This window comes from Mirounga angustirostris, unplaced genomic scaffold (assembly GCF_029215605.1).
Source record: "Mirounga angustirostris isolate CCGP_5_RB_7025 unplaced genomic scaffold, mMirAng1.0.hap1 SCAF_4, whole genome shotgun sequence".
Classification (NCBI taxonomy): Eukaryota; Metazoa; Chordata; class Mammalia; order Carnivora; family Phocidae; genus Mirounga; species Mirounga angustirostris.
In genome coordinates this window covers 99,113,918-99,132,514 of record NW_026991712.1, presented here as the reverse complement: position 1 = coordinate 99,132,514, position 18,597 = coordinate 99,113,918, and the positions used below count along the sequence as shown (strand labels likewise).

General features: G+C 58.1%; 2 protein-coding genes across 6 annotated transcripts; both read left to right on the top strand.

Annotated features, from left to right (window-relative positions):
* Positions 1–1,071: 1,071 nt before the first annotated feature.
* ATXN7L2 (ataxin 7 like 2) lies at positions 1,072–12,652 on the top strand. 3 transcript variants are annotated; one of them, XM_054512702.2, is made up of 12 exons: positions 1,072–1,246; positions 3,160–3,225; positions 3,583–3,687; positions 4,092–4,302; positions 4,610–4,896; positions 5,516–5,598; positions 5,940–6,190; positions 6,996–7,194; positions 7,321–7,442; positions 7,929–8,724; positions 11,931–11,968; positions 12,514–12,652. In XM_054512702.2, the coding sequence occupies exons 1-12, from the start codon at positions 1,120–1,122 to the stop codon at positions 12,530–12,532; spliced, it is 2,304 nt and encodes a 767-aa protein (XP_054368677.1). In that variant the 5' UTR covers positions 1,072–1,119; the 3' UTR covers positions 12,533–12,652. The 3 variants fall into 3 exon arrangements, with proteins under 3 accessions (XP_054368677.1, XP_064444775.1, XP_045752991.1); XM_045897035.2 differs by lacking the exons at positions 11,931–11,968; positions 12,514–12,652 and adding an exon at positions 9,705–10,911 and having other exon boundaries at positions 1,073–1,246; XM_064588705.1 differs by lacking the exons at positions 11,931–11,968; positions 12,514–12,652 and having other exon boundaries at positions 7,929–10,911.
* On the top strand, positions 11,068–18,044 carry LOC123859292 (probable transmembrane reductase CYB561D1). Of its 3 annotated transcripts, none has more exons than XM_045897032.3 (3): positions 11,068–11,394; positions 11,931–11,968; positions 12,562–18,044. In XM_045897032.3, the coding sequence occupies exons 1-3, from the start codon at positions 11,247–11,249 to the stop codon at positions 13,063–13,065; spliced, it is 690 nt and encodes a 229-aa protein (XP_045752988.1). In that variant the 5' UTR covers positions 11,068–11,246; the 3' UTR covers positions 13,066–18,044. The 3 variants fall into 3 exon arrangements, with proteins under 3 accessions (XP_045752988.1, XP_054368678.1, XP_045752987.2); XM_054512703.2 differs by having other exon boundaries at positions 11,171–11,261; XM_045897031.3 differs by lacking the exon at positions 11,068–11,394 and having other exon boundaries at positions 11,937–11,968; positions 12,514–18,044.
* The last annotated feature ends 553 nt before the right edge of the window (positions 18,045–18,597 follow it).

The following is an 18,597-nucleotide window of genomic DNA, read 5'->3' as shown; positions in this document are numbered from 1 at the left end:
ATGGGGTGAGCTGTGAGAGTTGAAAAGGGAAAAGAGAATTAGTCTCTCTTTTCTGATGTGATTGGGGGGGGGCAGGCTTTTGTCTCTTGATTGTGGGAGGGTGGGAAGAAATGTTATCAGCTGAGAAGAAGAAAGAGGATGATTAAGGTATTTTCCAGGCCTTAGCAAGGAAAATGACAGATCTGATGAGAAATCTCCCTATGCTGAGGCTCTGGTAGCAGGCTTTCCAGCAGAGAAAATATTCATTAGAAAAAGAAACCAAAGTGATGGATGGAGTCAGGGTCCAGCCAGGGTTTGGGAAGAGGCGGTACAGGGTATCGATCGCAGTTCTCAGGAGGAGAGAAGGATCAGCAGAGATGCTGCAAACACCAGCAGCCTCGGGGCCACCCCAGTTCCGGGGCTGGCTCTGGCTCAGAGATAGCCTTCTGTCATCCTGACAGGTGATCTTGATCAGCTCATCTAGGTCCTCCCAAACCCAGACAACACCACTCCAGCCCTCTACCCTGCTTCAGAGCACCGTGGGCTTCCCACAGAAGAGACACAACACGAGAGCCGAGGACCCTCCCCCACTCCAACCCTTGTGTCCTTCAGCATATCCTACAGACTCCCTCCCCTTGTCCTTCGGATTCACAGCGCCCACCTCCCTGCACCTACCCTATTCGATCTACAGGGGAGCGAAGTCGCTTCCTGACCGCCAGCCCGGGAAGGGGCGCCAGCCAGCTGGCGAAGGCACGGCTTAGAGGGGCGTCTTGGGCAGAGAGAGGCTTGGGGCTGGGGTGTGTATGCAGTGAGCTTGGGAGAGCGTGCTGGTAGCACAAAGAATGTGTGCACAAGGGTTAGGAGAGGAGGTCCTGGGGCTTTGGTCTCTCTGCCCTCCGCAATTGTGCATTTTGGAGGGGCTCTTGCTGCAAGCTCCGTAGGCACCGGCAAGTCCCTCCAAGACTACACTTCCCAGAAGGCTATGTGAGAGGGAGAGTGAGGGGCAGACAACCTGTGCTGCGCTTGCGCAAAGAGTGAGCTGGAAAGGTGGGAGGGAGAGGGGAGGCGTGCCCGCGGCGGGGCTAGGGGGAGGGGGCCGCGCGGCGGTGGCGCCGGGGCGGGCGCGCGTCCGCGGCGGTGATGGCGGTGCGTGAACGCGCGGCGGCAGCAATGGCCGCTCTGGAGCGGCGGGTGCCGAGTCTCGATGACTTCGCGGGACAGAGCTGGAGCTCGTGGGTGGAACGGGCCGACCTGCCCGCGGCCGACGGTGAGTGAAGCTCCCCTAGAGTCCGGGGACCCCATCACTGTCTCCCCTCCCCCTCTCCGGGCCCCCGCCAGCAGAGGGGAGCCGCCGACGGGAGCCGCCGTCCGGCTCCCCGGCCCCCCAAACAAAGGACCCGCCGGGTCCTAGTGCCCGCCTGCTCCGTCACCTTCGCGCCTCCGGGTCCTAGCGCCGGCCCACCGCCCGTAGCCCACCCTGCCCACCTCTGCCTCTGCCGGTGCCCAGTTCCCTGCCCCAACATCTGCTTGCTTTTACCTTTCTCTTCGCCTGCTGTCCTCTAGCTTCCGCCCCTCCTGCACCTGCCTAGGGCTTTCCCCGTCCGCAACAGTCCTCTCCACGTGTTTCCCACGCACCCCACTTCTGTGCCCCCCTCCCAACCCCCCTTGTTCCTTCGCCTTCTGCCCCACACCTCCTGCTCCTTTTTGGCGTTTGCCTGCGGGTTGCAGTGCTTCTGGACCCCCGCCCCCTCCGCATTAGTTCGTCGGTCCATCCATCTATCCATCCTCCCTTCCTCCCTCCTTTCGTCCATCCATCCCTCTGTGCCTCCAACCCTCAGTCCTTTCCCGGGCCTCTTGCCCTGCCTCTTGGCTCTCTCCCCTGACCCCCACCTTCTCTAGGCCCCTGAGTGCCTTTGGTAAGCGTGCTGACAGCCCCTTCTGCTGATCTTTGTCTCCTGGGCCCCAGGGGGCACCTGGCCTCGTGGCCTTTGGGGTGACAGCAGGCATCACAGCCCTGAAGAAGTTTGCAAGTGAAGAGGTGGAGGAGGAGACCGCATGGAGCGGTCTCTGATGACACTTGTTCTCCTCAGACATCCCACTCCCAGCTCAGTTCTGCCCATCAGTGCATTTTAACGGACTTAAGAGTGGGAGCTGCCCCTTGTCTCTTGCATGCCTAACCTACTACCCCTCATATCTAGAGATTATGTAAGACTGTCAGCGATCTTCTCATCCTAGAAAGGGGCAAATCTGTTAGTAGGTGTTAGAAGCACATCTGAGTGGAAGGCCAGGCCACCCCAGGACTGCCCCATGCTGGGTGGGCTAGGATGGGGCCATTGTCAGGGTCTGGGTGCTTTGAGAACCGGAAATGGAATCAGACGGGTTTGGTGACTCAGAATTGATTTTTTTTCCAAGGGACAGGGAGGGGGCATAGAGGAGGGAGGGGAGAGGAGTAAGGTAGGGGGATGGGGGAAAGAGCTGCTTTGCACAGCTAAGATGTTTTTGTCATCAACCCAGAAACTGAGGTATAAGGGCAACCCTTGCCCAAAGCCCTCCTAAAGAGGGGAGGCGCTTGCACAGCTGTCCAAAGGGACTTTGAAGATGCCAAAGGACCCCCGAGACAGCAGTTTCTCTGCTCTGTGACCATCCTGTCAATGCAGGACCTGAGAAGCTGGGTGTAACTTTGTCAGTACCATGGTAACCCAGGTGGAAGAAAATCGCATTCATGGGGATGGGGACCTGGGAGATATCTGTTTGGTGTGGCACAGAGTAGCAAGAAGGACCCATCTGAGAAATCTCAAGAAGGGACTTGGAGATTTATAGTAAAACATGTTAAGGATTGTTTCCCATTTAAATGGGGAAGCGGGCCCAGAAAAGAGATCATATTTATTCACAATCACCCAGCTACTCAGCAGTGGAACCCTGATTTGTGCTTTGGAGTGGAGGGTCCCTAAGAAAGGTGGCAGGATCCTTCCTAAGGGGGTCAGCTGATTCCAGAGGTAGCAGCTGAAGGAAGAATGGGCACTTGAGAATGACCCACTGAAAGGCTCTCCAAGGGGTCCTGAGCACCGGGAGCTTGTTAGAGAGTGCAGGCTTCCTACTCCTCAGCTGCCAGCACTGGTTGGGTGGGAGCCGGGGTTCCTGGGGTGGGGGTGGTCCTTCTAAGCTGTGTTTCTCCTCCAGGGGCTGAGGTGGAGGAGAGTAACAAAAACATGAAGAAGCTGGATGCCATGACCCTCATTAAAGAAGGTGGGAGTTGACATGCGTTAGGGCTGGGGCCTAGGGCAGACAGGACCACCTTCCTCTCTTTCAACATATCCCAGGAGGTGGCTGCTTAAGCAGCCGGTCTGGGGATCCTCGCTTTGCTAGGTCTGAGTCAGCCCATTCCCCTGCCTCCTGTGACCCGTTGTGGGAGATCCTAATCGTAGGTGATTGGGCTCACTCACCTAACAGCCCACGTTCTTAGGTTGAGCTCTAGAAGCTGAGAGCAGGCAGCATAAAGCCTGTCATGTCAGCTGGCGGGGGTGGGCAGGCGGGGTGCTGCCTGATCTTACAGGGAAACCCTGGGATCCCCAGCCCCAGTGATAAGGGCTTCTGTCATTGCAGACATGTCCATCTTCGGGCACTGCCCTGCCCATGACGACTTCTATTTGGTTGTGTGTAACCACTGCAGCCAAGTGGTGAAGCCTCAAGCTTTCCAGAAGCACTGCGGTGAGGGGAGCCCTAGGGAGGAGATAGAGGGGACAGGGGAAGGTGGAACGTGGAACTCTGAGGACAGGGTCAGTTGGGAGGTCATGTGGGTCCTGGGGGGGAGGGCTTGGGGATCAGAAGGTCCTGGGGGTGGCTTCAGAGGACTGTGGTGGGTCAGAATGATTGTTTGAGCAAAATTCTAGCATCTAGTGAAATTAGGGGAAGAGCAAAGAGGTTCAGGAAGCCGAGTTCTAATTTTGAGTCTGGAAGGCTCAGATTCAAGTGGGAAAATGGCAAATTTAGAATCTCAGGCTTGGGAAATTGCAGATTTTGGTATCGTGAGTTTGTGAGCAGGGTCAGGAGATGGGGGAAGGAGGCAGTTGATACCACTCACCTCGATTACTCTCTCCACCTCCTGGTGACAGAAAGAAGACATGGGCCCCTCAGCAAGCTTTACGCCCGGGCCCCACCCCCACCTCCAGCCCCTGCCAGCTCTCAGAAATGCCATGTAGTGAATGGGCAGGGCCCAGCTTGCAGGGCCCCAGGTTCCACCAAAACCTCCTCCAGGGAGAAGGGCCAGGGGTCCCGGAGCCGTGGCCACCCGCCTCCTGAGAAGACACAGAAGGACAACCTCTGGTAAGGAGAGGCTGGAGACTCCCTGAGACCAGCCTTGACCCTGACCCTAGTCCGGGGAGGCGTTAACATAAATGGAGACAGCTGTGGGGCAATGGGCCCTGCTCATAGCAGGAGGCAGCCACTCTCTCTCTCTCTGCAGCTCCCTTCCGTGTGATCCAGGGAATATGGGGTGCCCTTTCGCCACGTCCTGCACCCCTGGTGGAGCCCACCCAAGTTCCAGGGCTGGGGAGGAGGTGGCTCTGGGCTAGAGTCCAGGGCCCAGGCCTAGCCCCCCATCCCCCAGCCCACACCCTCTCTCCATGTGTAGCCTTTTCGTACCTGTGGTGAATTTGGAGAAGATGTCCAGTCTCCCGAAGCCCGACGGACATGGAATCAGGCTGGCCCCGCCCTCTGCTCTCCTCAGCCAGCCTGCTGGCCTCACCAAGGACTCCCCGGGAAGAAACCCCACGGCACCCCCTTCTAAAGAACCTCCAGGGAGAGAGAACATCGAGATGACCCCCAGCGAGGGCCCCAGTCACCGGACTGAAGGCAGTCCCCCTGAAAAGGAGCCTGGTGGGGCCAGGCTGCCCCCCAAAACCCACCGGAAGATGGCTCGTGAGTAGTCATGTGGTCTTGGGGGTCAGGAAGGTAGAGTGGGGGACCCCTTTGGACAGCTTGGTCCTTGGGCCCGAAGGAGAGGGGTAAGGAAGGAGTGGGCCTGGCCATCCCTGGTTGCCAGGATACCGGGGCCCCTGGTCACTGCTTGACGTGGACATACACTTGAACTCCTTGCTTTCTAGGAAGCTTCTCTCCAGCCCAGGTTTCCTGGTCAAGGCAAAGGGAGCTTATGCCCAAGCAGGGGAAGGTATTCTTCCTCACCCCGGGCTGTTGACCTTTCTCTCTCCTCTCACCTAGATCCAGGGCACCAGACCCCCCACTGCTGGTTTCCCTGGCATCCCAGCCTGTGGCTAGCTTTGTGCCGTGATCTGTGTTGCCCTGTTTTAGACTTGGAATCGCCCAAAGGAGTGCCTGGGCTGGGAATGGGGGCGGGGATGGTTCTTGTGCCTCTGCAGCAGAGAGTTTCTCTCTGATGCCCAGAGGAGTTTCTCTGGAAGGCTGCAGCCCCGGACTTGAAGGCCAGAGGTTCTTCTGCCGTAGGCCCAGCTCTTCCCAGGCTTTCCCTTGGGCCTCCTGGAAATGGCCTTGGGGTTCATGAGAACGGTTTTCCCCACAGGAAAGGAGTGCGACCTCAACAGGCAGTGTGGGGTAATAAACCCAGAGACCAAAAAGATCTGCACTCGCCTGCTGACCTGCAAGGTAATCTCAGTCCCACGCACAGTGAGGGAGGACAGCACAGACACGGGGCCTGGGCGAGGAGAGAAACTGCAGTGTTATCCAAGATTCAGCTCGGGGTGGGGTGAAGCCCAGGTGAGGCAAGGGGAGAGGAGGCTGCCCCCAGGGGGCCCAGGCTGGGAGCAGCAGGCAGACTGCCCCACTCCAAAGGAAGGTTCTGAGCCTGTGGGGGGAGTGGAACAAAGACAAATACACGTACAAACACACTCATGCCCCCCTCCCTGCTTGCCCAGGCTAGCGCACACTGCTGCCCCTCACTCCTGCTCAGCTCACCGCTCCCCCCCCAACCCCCCGCTCTCTTCTAGATCCACTCGGTGCACCAGCGCCGGGAGGTCCAGGGCCGAGCCAAGGACTTTGACGTGCTAGTGGCAGAGCTGAAGGCCAATTCCCGCAAAGGGGAGTCTCCCAAAGAGAAGAGCCCAGGGCGCAGGGAGCCCACCCTTGAGCGCCCCTCCCAGGAGCCCCCCTCCTCAGTCCAGGTTGTGGCAGCGGCCGCCCCCAGCAGCACCTTCTCTGCTCGCGCCAAGCAGACCTACCCGTACTGTGCACTGCCCAGGTACGTGCGGGGTCCAGTCCCCGACCTGGGGACACTTGGTCCCGAGCCATCGGGGACCCCGGGAGACAGGCCCAGGGAGTCTCAGTCTGCCCCGAGTTGGGGGGATAGCTGGGGCCCCTGGCAGTGGTGCGGAGTAGGTGACTCCCTGCTCCTTCCCCGGCACAACACCGCTGAACCTCAGCCTCTCGGTAGGGTGCCGCTTCCACGGCCGGGATAAAAACCTCGGCCTGGCTGCTTCCCATGGGCCAAAACTTGTACCTGGGGAACCGCAAGGGTCAGGGTCCTGGGTGAGGCCATCCTACTGTGTACTCACTCACTGGCCCCTTCGTGTGCAGAGGCCGCGCTGGAGCCCGGGGAGAGCCCACCTTGCCGAAGGAGACGCACACGCATCTCTGCCCGTAACACAAGGGCAGACCTGAAACAGGCTCAGCTCACAGACAGGCTCACAGGAATATGTGATGCAAGAAGGGGGTTCAGAGAATTGACTGGGCTGACCAGAGCTGGGTGCAGTTAAACTCAGAAGATTTTCTGGAGGAGGCGAATCTGGAGCAGATTTCCCCCCGAGGAGGCAGGGCCTGGGAAGTGAAGGGGCTGGGGAGAGGATCCCTTGGGAGCTGTGGCCCCTGACCTTTCTGGCTCTTACTCTGTGAGCTCTGTTGTTCCTCCCTTGCTGTCCTCCTTCCTCTTTGTCTCCTTGCCCAGCAGGGGGTCTGCCCTGGCTTTCTGGAGCTTGGCGGGTTCAGGGACACCCCCACCCTGACCCACTCCGGTCTCCTTGCCCTCACATCCCCTTTGGCCCTTCCAGGTCCCGGGCCTCCTCTGAGAGTGAGTTGGATGATGAAGGCCCCTGTGGTGGTGATGGGGACCCAGGCCTGTTCCCCTTTCCCCTGCCCCGGGGTGGGGCCCAGGCCTCCAGCGAGGAGAGTGAGGAGGAGGGGACATCTGAGGACCTCCACCTCCCCCCTGACTGCCATTATGCAACCCGGCCCCCGCGGCCACAGGCGGTAAGGACCTGGGGCAGGGACCTGGGGTGGGGGGTGGCCCAGCCCTCCCGGCCCACAGATCCCTTGCGCAGGAGCCCTCCCTGCGTCCCAGGCCCCACTAACCATGGCCCTTCCTTCTGCCTCTAGTTCTGCACCTTTGGGAGCCGGCTGGTGAGTCCGGGATGCTACGTGTTTAGCCGCCGGCTGGACCGGTTCTGCTCAGCACTGAGCTCCATGCTGGAACGGCACCTCAGCTCCCACATGTGGAAGTGAGTCTTTTGGGCCCGGAACTGCCCTCTCTAGACCCCAGGCCCCGGACATCCATGGGCTTCAGAAGCTCCCATTCTTCTCACCTACCCATAGATGCCGTTTGGCTGTTTGGCAAGACCCCAGATAGAATGAAGAGGACGTGGGGGAACTTGACAGCCTGAGGCTGGGCTGAGGCAGGGCAAGAGTGGGTGGTGTGGGAGTGAAGCCCGGCTCTTATCCGTCACTTCCAGTACCTTTTGGGTAACTAGGGATAGGAGATGCCGAAACTGAAATTTGAAATGAGGTTCTGAATGGGTCTAGATACTCGTTCATTCCTGCCTACCCGTGTGCTCTCTTCCTAAGCGTCAGTTCCAGTGTCTCCCAGCAGATGGCAGCAAGGCCGGGGCTCTGTGGGCCATTTCTAGGTGGGGCAGAGAGCCGGGTGGAGGCTGGTGGGGAGGTCCTCCTGTTTGCCTGGCGTCACAGCGGAGCTCTTTTTACTGCAGGAAGATCCCACCGGCGGCTGAGCCTCCATCCCACCTTGTCAGCTCCCCGCTCTCTGCTCCCCTGAGCCCATCCTCTATAGGCAGCTGCCCCCGCCTTCCAGGTCCACCCCCCCGACTCGCCTGCCCGGCCTCCACGCCCCCCGCCAAGGACAGCCTTGTCCCCAGCTACCCTGCAGGTTCCCCCAGTGTGGCAGCGGCCTGCAGCCAGGCGGAGTGCATGGGCGGGAGCCAGGCCATCACCTCACCCCTGCCTGCCAACACGCCATCCCCATCCTTCAGCCGACTCCCGCCTTCGAAGGCCAGCAAGTCGTCCAAAGGCAAGGACGGGGTCGAGGTGGAGGCCCCTTCTCGAAAGCGAAAGTTATCCCCAGGCCCCACCACTTTCAAACGGACCTGCATCCTGGAGCCCTCTGGAAAAGGCAAACCCTCCGGCTGCCGGGGCCTCTCGGCCAAGACTAAAACAGCCCTGGGCCTGGGGCTTAATGGGACGGTGGGGCCAAGAGTGAAGCGGGCAGGGCCTCTGGACTGTCGGGGCTCCCCTCATCAGCCCCCCACACCCGTCAAGGCTTCTCAGCTGGACAACCGGGGAGCGGCTGGACACCCAGCCAAGGCCCTGTCCACCAACTGCCTCTCTGAGGAGGAGGTAGCCAAGAAGCGGAAAAACCTGGCCACTTACTGCCGGCCGGTGAAGGCCAAGCACTGCCAGGCCGGTGGCCCTGCCGATGCGGCCTGCTCCGTGCGCCGCAAGAAGCCGGGGCCTGCCATGGCCTTTGAGGAGAAGTGTTCTACGCTGAAGGTACCAGCCCAGCTCCCTGAAGAGCACGGGCAGGGAGAGATCAGGATGGACGAGGGTAGAATGCACAGTGGGCACCTGGCACGGAGAAGGTGCTAAGTAAACGTTTGTGCAGGGAAGGGATTCTGAAGGGGGAAGTTGAGAGAGCTCTTGGGCTGTCTTTTCTAGGGAGACGTGGGTCAGCTCTTTGAAAGGTGACCCAGCTTTTGCTTGATGGGCCTTCCGCTAGCTCTCCCTTGAGCTGAGGAGATGCTCCCTCTCCCCTGCCCCCGCATCTTCTGTTTCAATGAAAGGGCCACTTTCTGACCCCCCACACCAGGAACTGGAGCTACCTCTGTCCCCTGAAGGAAAGGAAGTTGGACTTCATGAACTCTGATGGGGAAAGGTTTGGGCAGCGGGGTTGAGTTTGGGTCCCTGAGCCGTGGCCTGATATGCCGGGCGGCGGGGTGCGTGGGCTGGTCTTGTTCATGGGTTCTGCCTCTGGGCGTCAGGACCTGGAAGGGCAGGGACACCATGCAAGGTCCATGTATGCATAGGTGCCCACTTCCAGGATTTCAGGTGCCAGGCAAGTCCTCCAGGGTTTCTGGGAAAGCCAGCAGCCAGGTTTCTGTGCCTCTTCTGATGGGAGCCCTGGAGTGGCACACTCTGGGCTGTCCAGAGGATCTCGGCCAGGAGGGACTTACCGGGGGTGAGAAGGGGGCTGCTTTTCCTCTGTAGGCACGGGCCAGATGCATACCCACTCCTCTGGCACCCGTACGAGAGTAGTGAGTCGGACGGTGCCCTCACGTGTGTGTGCGTGTGCACACGGACGTTCTCAGGCTGTCCCGCTCGGCTGGCATTCATCTTCCCCTGCGTCCAGCGTTCGTCACCAGCCCGGCCAGGAGGAAAACAAGCGTTAGCTCTATGGTGCACACAGTTCACTGGGTAGGAGGACTGGTAGGCCCCTAGCCTGACCGTGTCTCTTGCCTCTTGTCTTCCTGCAGTCTAAAGCCCATTAACAAGAAAGTGCCTGCCCACTGCGACGGAGCCGTCAGCACCTCCTCCCCTCCAGATCCGGGCCCCAGGCTGCGGCCGCTTTTTATAACTTTATATTATTTTTTTTAAGAAAAAAAACTCTTTAAAATACCTCAAGACTGTCTCCCTGTTCTGTTGCTGCTAAGAAAATGTAAAAACAAACATAGAAAAGGAAGGAAAAAGATGTAATAAAATGAATGTCCTTGCTGTCCCCATTTGCACCCCAGGAGGCAGAGATGATAGGCAGCCAGACTCAAGCTCCCGGCCCTTGCTCATGTATTTTTGTCCTTTTAAATGGTGTGGGAATGGCTGGGGTTTGTGTCATGGGGGAGTCTTTTCTCCAGAGAGGATGATGAGGCATTATGGCTCTGAGTGAGCAAGGCTTGCCAGAATCTTTATCCCAGAGATGACTCCGGTCCCGTTGGGAAGGGAAACTTGACGAGGGCAAGGGAGCCTCTGGCTCTCCTCTCAGGTCTTTGCCCCGAGGGTCTGTGGGAGTTCGCTGTTGGCCCTTTTCCAGTCTTCCAGCAACGCTGGGCCTCCATCCTGTCTCTGAACTCAGTCTCTTCAGCTGTTCCTGCCCTTGCTGCCTCGCCCTAGCAGCCTTATTTTCTCAACCACAGGGGGAGCTTGATTGGAGTTGGTAACTGCTCTCGGGATGTCTGTGATTTCTGTGGGACAGCCTGTTTTGGTCCCTGTCCCTGGCCTGTGGGTTTGCTCCAGGTAGGCCTCCTTAAGCTGAACCACACCTTTTTGGAGGCAGGAAGGGGAAAGGTAGGATCACTTACAAAACTTCTGGTGTGGGAGGCAGCAGGAATGTGGGAGGTTCTGGTCCCTCAGGGTCACCTGGCTCCCCAGGGCCGAGCAGATGGTGTGAAGGTGGGAAGGGCTGGCAGTGCCCTGGTTCTTCCATTTATCCCACTGGAGGCTAGTGTGCCCATAGGGGTGACATTTGCCTCTCCCTCCTTGGGTCCTCAAACCTGAACTCACCAGGCGGGCACTAGTTTTTGGCCTGGTCCTTACCTTCCAGTGTCCTTGCTCTTAGGCAGGGAGGACTCTGAACTCCCTTAACAAGACGGAAGAAGGGATGGCAGGAGGGTGTGGGCAGGCCGAGAAATCCAGTGTTTCTGGAAGGCGGTTCCAAGCGCTGGTTTCACATTCTTGGTTCAGTGCACGGAGTTTGTGATTGGGGTTTGGGGGGAATCCGTTGCCATAAGTGTAATTTCCACAGGCTACTTGAGACGTAAGCCCTTGTGGCCAGAAAGATTACAAATGAGGTTGACCGAAGAAACCAGGCTGGCCGGCCAGCTGTCTGGTCCCCTTCTGCCCCCGGGGCTGTCCAGGGCCGGCGCGCTTTCCCCCCAGCCCCCAGAGGGCGCTGTGGGCGAGGCCGCCGTATTGCCGGCGGCGGCCGGGGGAGGGGCCTCTCCCGCCGCTGCGGCCGCCTCCGCGAGCGCAAACCCGGAAGGCGCGCTCCAGCTGCTGGGAGTGTTCGCCGGCCCGGCCCGGCCATGCAGCCCTTGGCGGTAGGTCTGGTTCCCGCTCCGACGAGGGAGCCGAGACTGACCCTCTGGCTGCGGACAGGCAGTGGGGTCTTGGTGCACCTGGTGGCTTTAGGCTTCACCATCTTTATGGCTGTGTTGTCCCGGCCAGGAACCAGTGAGTGTGCAAGGCGGGGCGGGGCCAGGGAAGGGGGCGGAGCCGGGATGCTGGAGGAGCGTCGCTGGGAGCGCTCCGAGACCTGGAGTAGGGACGACCCCCCCCCCCCCCCGCCCCGCAGTGGAGGGGCGAGCTGTGAAGGGGTAGTAACGGCGTCGTGGGGCGGGCCCCGGGAGGTGGGTCCTGGAAGGGTGGGGCTTTGGGCGCGGGGGTGGGAAGGCAGACACTCAGTTGAACTCACCAGTTCATCAGAAGCGGAGCCCCTCGTGGAGGATACAAGTAAAGGAGGCCAAGGTCCGTTCTAGGACTGGGCTGACAGCTGCGAGCTGCCGGATGGGGAACCCAGGCCAGACGGGTTTGCCCCCTTGGTTGCTCACCTTAAGCCCCATTGGCTGCTCCACTTGGCACGGAGTTCCTGACTCGGGCTGGGAATGGTACACTGACCTGTCCCCTGTAGCCGGATTCTTTGGGCTCCAGCCAGCCACAGGGGCAGAAACATGGTACCCAGCCGTCAGTCTCTTCTCTTTGATTCTTAGGTCTTTTCTCCTGGCACCCGGTATTCATGGCCTTGGCGGTGAGTTTGGGCTTCTTTTCTGCAGCTGATTTGTTTGGAAATGCCCCCTAGGGAAGCATCCAGCCTTCGAAGGCTTAGCCCTTCTAAGGCTCAGAGAGGTGGGGGAAAGAGCAAGGGCCCCATCTTCCCCTGAAACCTAATTGGGAGACATGGAAGGCTGGGCTGTAGTTAGTGTCAGGTGGTTGAGGGGGGTTGGGAGGGTATGGAAGATGTGTCTTTCTCCCCTAGGGTCTGAAAGGAGGAAGTATAGGTGGTGTTGTCCAGTCACCCCCCCCCCAACTCCCTTACCCCCGCAAAGTTCAGGAGGCAGTTTAACATTTGCTAAAGATTTGCTTAACATTGGGCAAGAAATGGGGAGTCATCATTGTCTGTGGAGGAGGTAGGCATGGAGGTCAGCCTGAATGATAAGACTTCCACTCAAGTGTTGATTCCCACTTGTGCCCAGAAATGCTGACTTGTCAGGCAGGAGGTCCTGGTGGGAGATCTTTAGCCTCCACCCTTTGTCATCCCTGTTTGGATGTGTGAGAGCACCTCCTTTTTCTTAGGACTCCCCGCTGGGCCTGAGGCTCACTGGCCCTCTCCTGTGTTCACAGTTCTGCCTCTGCATGGCTGAGGCCATCCTGCTCTTCTCGCCTGAACACTCCCTGTTCTTCTTCTGCTCCCGAAAGGCCCGGCTCCGACTCCACTGGGCAGGGCAGACGCTAGCCATCCTCTGTGCAGCCCTGGGCCTGGGCTTCATCATCTTCAGCAGGACCCGCAGCGAGCTGCCCCACCTGGTGTCCTGGCACAGCTGGGTCGGGGCTCTGACCCTGCTTGCTACTGGTGGTCAGGCACTGTGTGGGTTCTGTCTCCTGTGTCCTCGGGCAGCCAGGGTCTCAAGGGTGGCTCGCTTCAAGCTCTACCATCTGACTTGTGGACTGGTGGTCTACCTGATGGCTACAGGAACGGTGCTCCTGGGCATGTACTCGGTGTGGTTCCAGGCCCAGATCAAAGGCACAGCCTGGTACCTGTGCCTGGCACTGCCCCTCTATCCGGCCCTGGTGATCATGCACCAGATCTCCAGCTCCTACTTGCCAAAGAAGAAAATGGAAATGTGAGTTCCTGCGAACTCTGAATGTAGGTGGGACACTTGCCTCGGACTCAAATGTTCCCTTTGGTGACCTTCAGGGGATCCATTTCAGAAGTGGTAGGGTTTTTGTACTTTTTAGCTGGGTCGGGGGCTGCAGAAACCCAAACTGCTATTTCTGATGACTACTCAGTGGGCCGAAATGGGGAAGTATAGTGGGTGCATTGGAAGGTGATGGGGGCGGGGGGCTTGATCTTGAAGCCTCCACTCGATGGGAGACGGAAGTGTTGGGTGGTGGTGGTGATGGTGTTCGCAGTCATTTCTTGCCTGTGTATCCGATGGAGAATTGGGTTCTGGTAACTTATGAATGACAGCAGTGGTTTTTGAGGTCTTCAGGAAAGCAGTGTGGAGAGAGACCCTGGGTTATGGTTCCTGTAGGATCTATTGGGCAAACGGGGCGCCTGGGTGGCTCAGTTGGTTAAGGATCTATTGGGCAACCTTAGGAAGTCACGTGTCTCGGGACCAGTTTCCGCATCCGTGTCGTGGATGTGTTTCTAAACAGTCTCCAGCATTCAGTGTCTATCAGGTTGATGCCACAGAACACACTCCCCACTCTGGACCACGGGCTGGACCACTAAGCCGACTCAGGACGTCATTCCCTCTGCAGGGACAGGTCTGCCCTCGTGGCCTTCCAGGAATCTGCCGATTGGGCTCCTGGACTAGGGCACAGGGGGTCAGGCACTGTGGAGAGAAGAGTCCCAGATGAGGCTCTCTTGAACTCCAAGACAATTAAAAGCACTAAAGTCACTTTAAAGCTTTTGTAGGAACAGAAGGGCATTGGCTTCAGCAAGCCTCTGGCTCCTGGCTGGGCTTCTTAGCTCAGTGCAGAACGTCTTCAGCCCACCTCAGAATCTGGGCTTGAGGGCTGCAGGACATGAGCGAGCGCCTTTCCCTCCAGGCGTTCGGAGCGCTACAGCAGTCCTGAGCACCTCCGAGCCCTCCCTAGGGCTCAGGTACTTGCCCTAGCACATAGCTTTGTGGAGGTATTCCAAAGCTTTCAGAACAAAATAAGAGCTAGGAAGTGGGGTAGGGCTTTTCTGATCTAGGAAAAACAAAGTCTCCCTGGTTCCCCTTCTCAGCTAAGCTCTTCTCAGTTGCCGTCTCTTGCCAGCTCTTCGGCCCAGAGGGGGCTGAGTGTGGCGCCAGCTGGCAAAAAAGGGCTGGGCCCTCTTTCCTGCAGAAACCCCCTCCTTGTTCCAAACTGAAGGTAGTTCCCCAGACTGCCCTTAGTGGTGAGCTGGGTGCCAGACTGGTTAACAGTGGTCTGGCTGGGTCAGGGTGGGGGGGGGGGGCACGGGGATGGGACCTCCATAGATCATGGCAAGGACTGAAGACAGCCACGCCAGGAAAGCCGGTGTTGAGGCGGGTAGACAGCTCAGTGGAAGCTCTGGGAGGCCTGGGTGTAGGGGCTGGAGCCCCAGGTCCCGGGAGCAGGGCAGGTTCCTAGAAGGCAGTAATTTGGATGCCCCAGGTCTTCCTAAGATTTAAGACCTCCCTCTCTGACTGGTTCAGAAGCAAGGAGATTGGTATGGTTTAACAATCCAGGAATGGGGACTGCAAGGGCAGAAGTATCCTCTGAGTGGATCTCACTTGGTCAGATGGCGTCTCCCGGCAGCTCTCCAGACCCGGAGCATCTAAAGGGGGAGAGGGGGGGGCTCTGCTCTTCAGAGGGTGATTATTCCTGTCTCCTTGCCTTCTCTCCCCTCTCAGACTACCCAGTGTGGTCTGAACTCGGAAGAGATGGTTCCCTTTGCTCAGGGACTCCATCTCCTCTCCCCCCGTCACAGCCAGTGCTGGGAGTCTCACTGTCTCCAGCAGGGTGACAGGGCGGGGTGAGGTTCACCAGCTGCCGCGAGCCAAGCAGCCAGGGCCCCAAAGCCTGAGCCTGCCCGAGGTGTTGCCTGCTCCCAGGTGGTGCGGGGGCTGCCGGGCGGGCTGACAGCCGGCATTCTGCGGGGGCTGTGCCAGCTGATGTCTATTCCCAGCCCTCGGAGGAAGGGGGAAGTCATTTATATTCCGCAGGAGGAAGGGGCCCCAGCTGGCACCTCTCTGACCAGGAGGCCTGGAGGGCAGGGGCACAGGGCCAAGAGGAGGGCACAGGTGGTCTTCTGCGGAGCCTGCTGACTGCAGTATGGGGAGTAGGTCACCAGGAGGAGCCCTTCTTCCCGGGCGGCCAGATTGTTGGGGGGGACTTCCCGCCCCCCTCCTCTGCGTCTCTCCCTGCATCGCCACCTGCCCTCACATCCTGGGGCAGCAGCTGGACAACCATTAGACCTCAGTGCCAGGGCACTTTTCCTCCCGCTGGGAGCTGGGTGGCTGCCTGGTGCGTGCGCCTCCTGCTCGTGTGCGTGTCCTCCCCCCACCTGTCTGTATCTCCCCATCTGGGATGTTAGCTGGGCACCTTGGCAGTGAGGCAGAGGCCTTGGGGGCAGGAAGCAAATGGCTGCCCTTTTGCCCTTGTTCCCTGGCTGGGGAAAGATGCTAGTAGTCACCCTGTTTTGCCTTTAAAAAAAAAAAAGCGGGGTGCTCAAATAAAAAAAATGCATGTCATTTGCACAAATTTGCATATCAGGCTCACTAAGACTGGATTCCAAATATGATTATATTTCAGACTCAACCTTGAGGACATTAGAAATGTAGATGTTTTTTGTAACCAAATCCAAATGGTAACAGGATTACTGTTCTGGGTTCAGACCCCCACTCCCCACAATCTTTCCCAGTAACCATCTCTTCCCTGGAGCCCCCCACCGGGCTGGGGTTGGTGTTGAATGGCAGGAGCTGTGTGTCTGGGGAAGCCTTCCAGCCTCACCTTGGCTGTTGAGCTGCATCGAAGGTAAGCTGCTGTCCCTTGCCAGCCTGTTCCTCCTCTCCCTACCGGCCCCCAGGGCAGACTGCCCGTCCCAGTCCCTGACACCCCACCCTTCCACCTCCGTGCGTGGCCGCTCTGGGTCTTGTTTTTCAAACCTCACTGTGGGAGATCCAGGCATCCTCCCTGAGCCAGATGGCTGCAGTGCCCAGGCCTGCTCAGAGTTAATAATAATCATTAGCTTCACCGCGCTGGGGCCTTTCAGCTCCAGAGCTCGAGGCACTTGCAGGCTGAGTCAGCCAGCCCTCACCTTCCCCCTCCTCCTGGGCTGCTGGAGTATAATGGAATGGGGAGAGGAGGGGGGTTCAGAGGCTCACTTCCCAGCTGAGGCTTGAGGCTTCTTTCCTCTGGGAGTGGGCCCTGAGCACCCTCTGAGTACATTGCTAAGGCCTTTTCACCTGACAAAGATCAAGACGTGGGGATCACAGTGTAGGCTCCTCTAGGTATGCTGCCCTTCTGTTACCTGTCTTGACTTCCAGAGGACACCCCTGGCCCTGATGCCCCAATCTCAGCATTTCTGGGGGCCCTCTGCAGGCTTAGGGAGCAGGGAGGCTTCTGGGTTAGTGCTCTGTTGCCCCTGTGTTTGGTTGACGTAAGAGCCCGTGTCTCAGGCAGCAAAAAGCGCACTGACCCGGGAGCCAGGAAAGCTGCAGTCTGGGTTTGGTCGGCTCCTAACAATGGTGTGGCCAGAGGCAAACGGCTCCCTGCTCCACCTGCCTCACAGGGATGTTGGGAGGGTCAGAGCAGAGAATTTATGTTAACAGGCGTTGGAAAGTCCAAAGCATTAAACAAATGGAAACAGGTGTGTTTACAAGTATGTTCTTGTCCTTGACTCTCTCTTAATCGGCCTGGCTCTGGGTTTGATGCTACTTTTAGGGAGGCGATCAACGGTTATGGATAATGATGCCTAGGGGACCCAAGTCTCAGAGAGGTTGTGTTGTTGGCCATGGTAAGGGAACACACACACACACACACATTTCCTCCTTCTAGATGCAAGGTCAGCTGCGTGCACTCCGGTCAGGAATGCCACCAAGGTTATGAGCCTAGCGAAGCCAGCCCTAAGTGCTGCCTGCCTGGTGGTTTCAGGGCATGGAGCTGATTGTAAATCTGGAAATCAGTGCACTTGTCCCCTCGTCCAGCCTGAAGTTCCTGGAGCAGGTCACAAGTCTGTCTACATCTCTCCTACCTAATTCTGCGCTTCTGAAGGAAAAGTGCAGCAGACAAGCCAGGAAGGCAGGCGCAACAGTAATGAACATGACACTGCCCACCCCCCATGCTGGTTTCCCCTGTAGCCCCAGGCTGAGCAAGGCCTGCCTCAGGCCCTCATAACAGGCACTGGAGATGCAGAGCTGTGACATGTGTAGCTTGGTCACAGGCTCCTGGAGGAGGGTCACAGTCCCCTCCTCCTTACAGGGTTTTATAGGAATTAAAACACACATACATGCGCGTACACACACACACACACACACACCCAGGAAAGCAGTTCTAGTTCCATGTGAAATTCGGGGAAGGATAGTTTCTGTTCCATTTGTCTGAGGACTGCCAGCAGTCGGCCTGGGGTGCACACAGAGAGGCAGGAACCACAGCAGTGCAGAGGCTGGGTATTGTGTATTCAGGTTTTTATCTTGTTTTTTCCCAACCTGGGACCCAGCAGTGAGACACTGGTCAGGTGGTGTGGGCATGGCCCTGACATGTCTCACCAGCACAGGCATGGAGAAGACAGGTGACAATGCAGAAGGACAGGGCCCCAGACTTGAGGGTGGTTTGAAGGAGACCGTTCTTAGCATGGGGCTAAGCTTCAAGCAGACCCAAAATACCTCCAGTAAGACAGCCTTCCCCCAGCCATCCGCCCAGAAGGCTTGGCTAGTCCCCAATGTACAGGGAATAAGAGCCCCCGTTTTTAATCTACCCGTTATTGTCAGAATTTCCCAGATGATTTTTTTAACCTCTGCTAAAAGCAGATTAAATAGCCACTTCAGGCCATTCTGTGGTACCAGAGGATTCAACTCTGAGTGTGCATGAGGGGCCCCTAGCACCCCTCTTTTTTTTTTTAAAGATTTTATTTATTTGAGACAGAATGAGAGAGACAGAGAGCACATGAGAGGGGGGAGGGTCAGAGGGAGAAGCAGGCTCCCTGCTGAGCAGGGAGCCCGATGCAGGACTCGATCCCGGGACCCCGGGATCATGACCCGAGCCGAAGGCAGTCGCTTAACCAACTGAGCCACCCAGGCGCCCGCACCCCTCTCTTTAAAGCAGATTGTGAGTTACTTCACTGTGCTTTCTAAGTCCAGGACTGAGCTGGGTCTTTCTGGCTAGACCCCATCAAAAGCAAAGTATGGCCAAGCAAGGGAGCAGTGGGAGGTGAGGGGAAAGCAGCACCAAGTTATGTCCGGCTACAGTGCTCCTTCACCCTGTGTGCATGTGCATACACACACCCCTAACTTTGGGGCCAATGACTCTCACCTTATGTATGCCAGTGCCGTAGGGTGCCTGGAAGTCTCCCTGCCGGGCCCCGTGTCCTGGCTCACAGAAGGATGGTTCTCTCAGGCCACAGTTCCACACCTCTGTTTCTGGGACAGTAACCACGCTGACGTAGACTGGAAGGCCTCAGGGCAGGTCTGTGTATCTTTACCACTT

Bases quoted from the DNA above. Each gene is read 5' to 3' on its own strand.
- ATXN7L2 (XM_064588705.1), top strand. From the start codon at position 1,120: ATGGCGGTGCGTGAACGCGCGGCGGCAGCAATGGCCGCTCTGGAGCGG. The intron at 4,897-5,515 runs GTGAGTAGTCAT...TTTTCCCCACAG, and splicing joins AACCCACCGGAAGATGGCTC to GAAAGGAGTGCGACCTCAAC. The intron at 6,191-6,995 runs GTACGTGCGGGG...TGGCCCTTCCAG, and splicing joins CCGTACTGTGCACTGCCCAG to GTCCCGGGCCTCCTCTGAGA.
- LOC123859292 (XM_045897032.3), top strand. From the start codon at position 11,247: ATGCAGCCCTTGGCGGTAGGTCTGGTTCCCGCTCCGACGAGGGAGCCG. The intron at 11,395-11,930 runs GTGAGTGTGCAA...TTTGATTCTTAG, and splicing joins GTTGTCCCGGCCAGGAACCA to GTCTTTTCTCCTGGCACCCG. The intron at 11,969-12,561 runs GTGAGTTTGGGC...CTGTGTTCACAG, and splicing joins CGGTATTCATGGCCTTGGCG to TTCTGCCTCTGCATGGCTGA.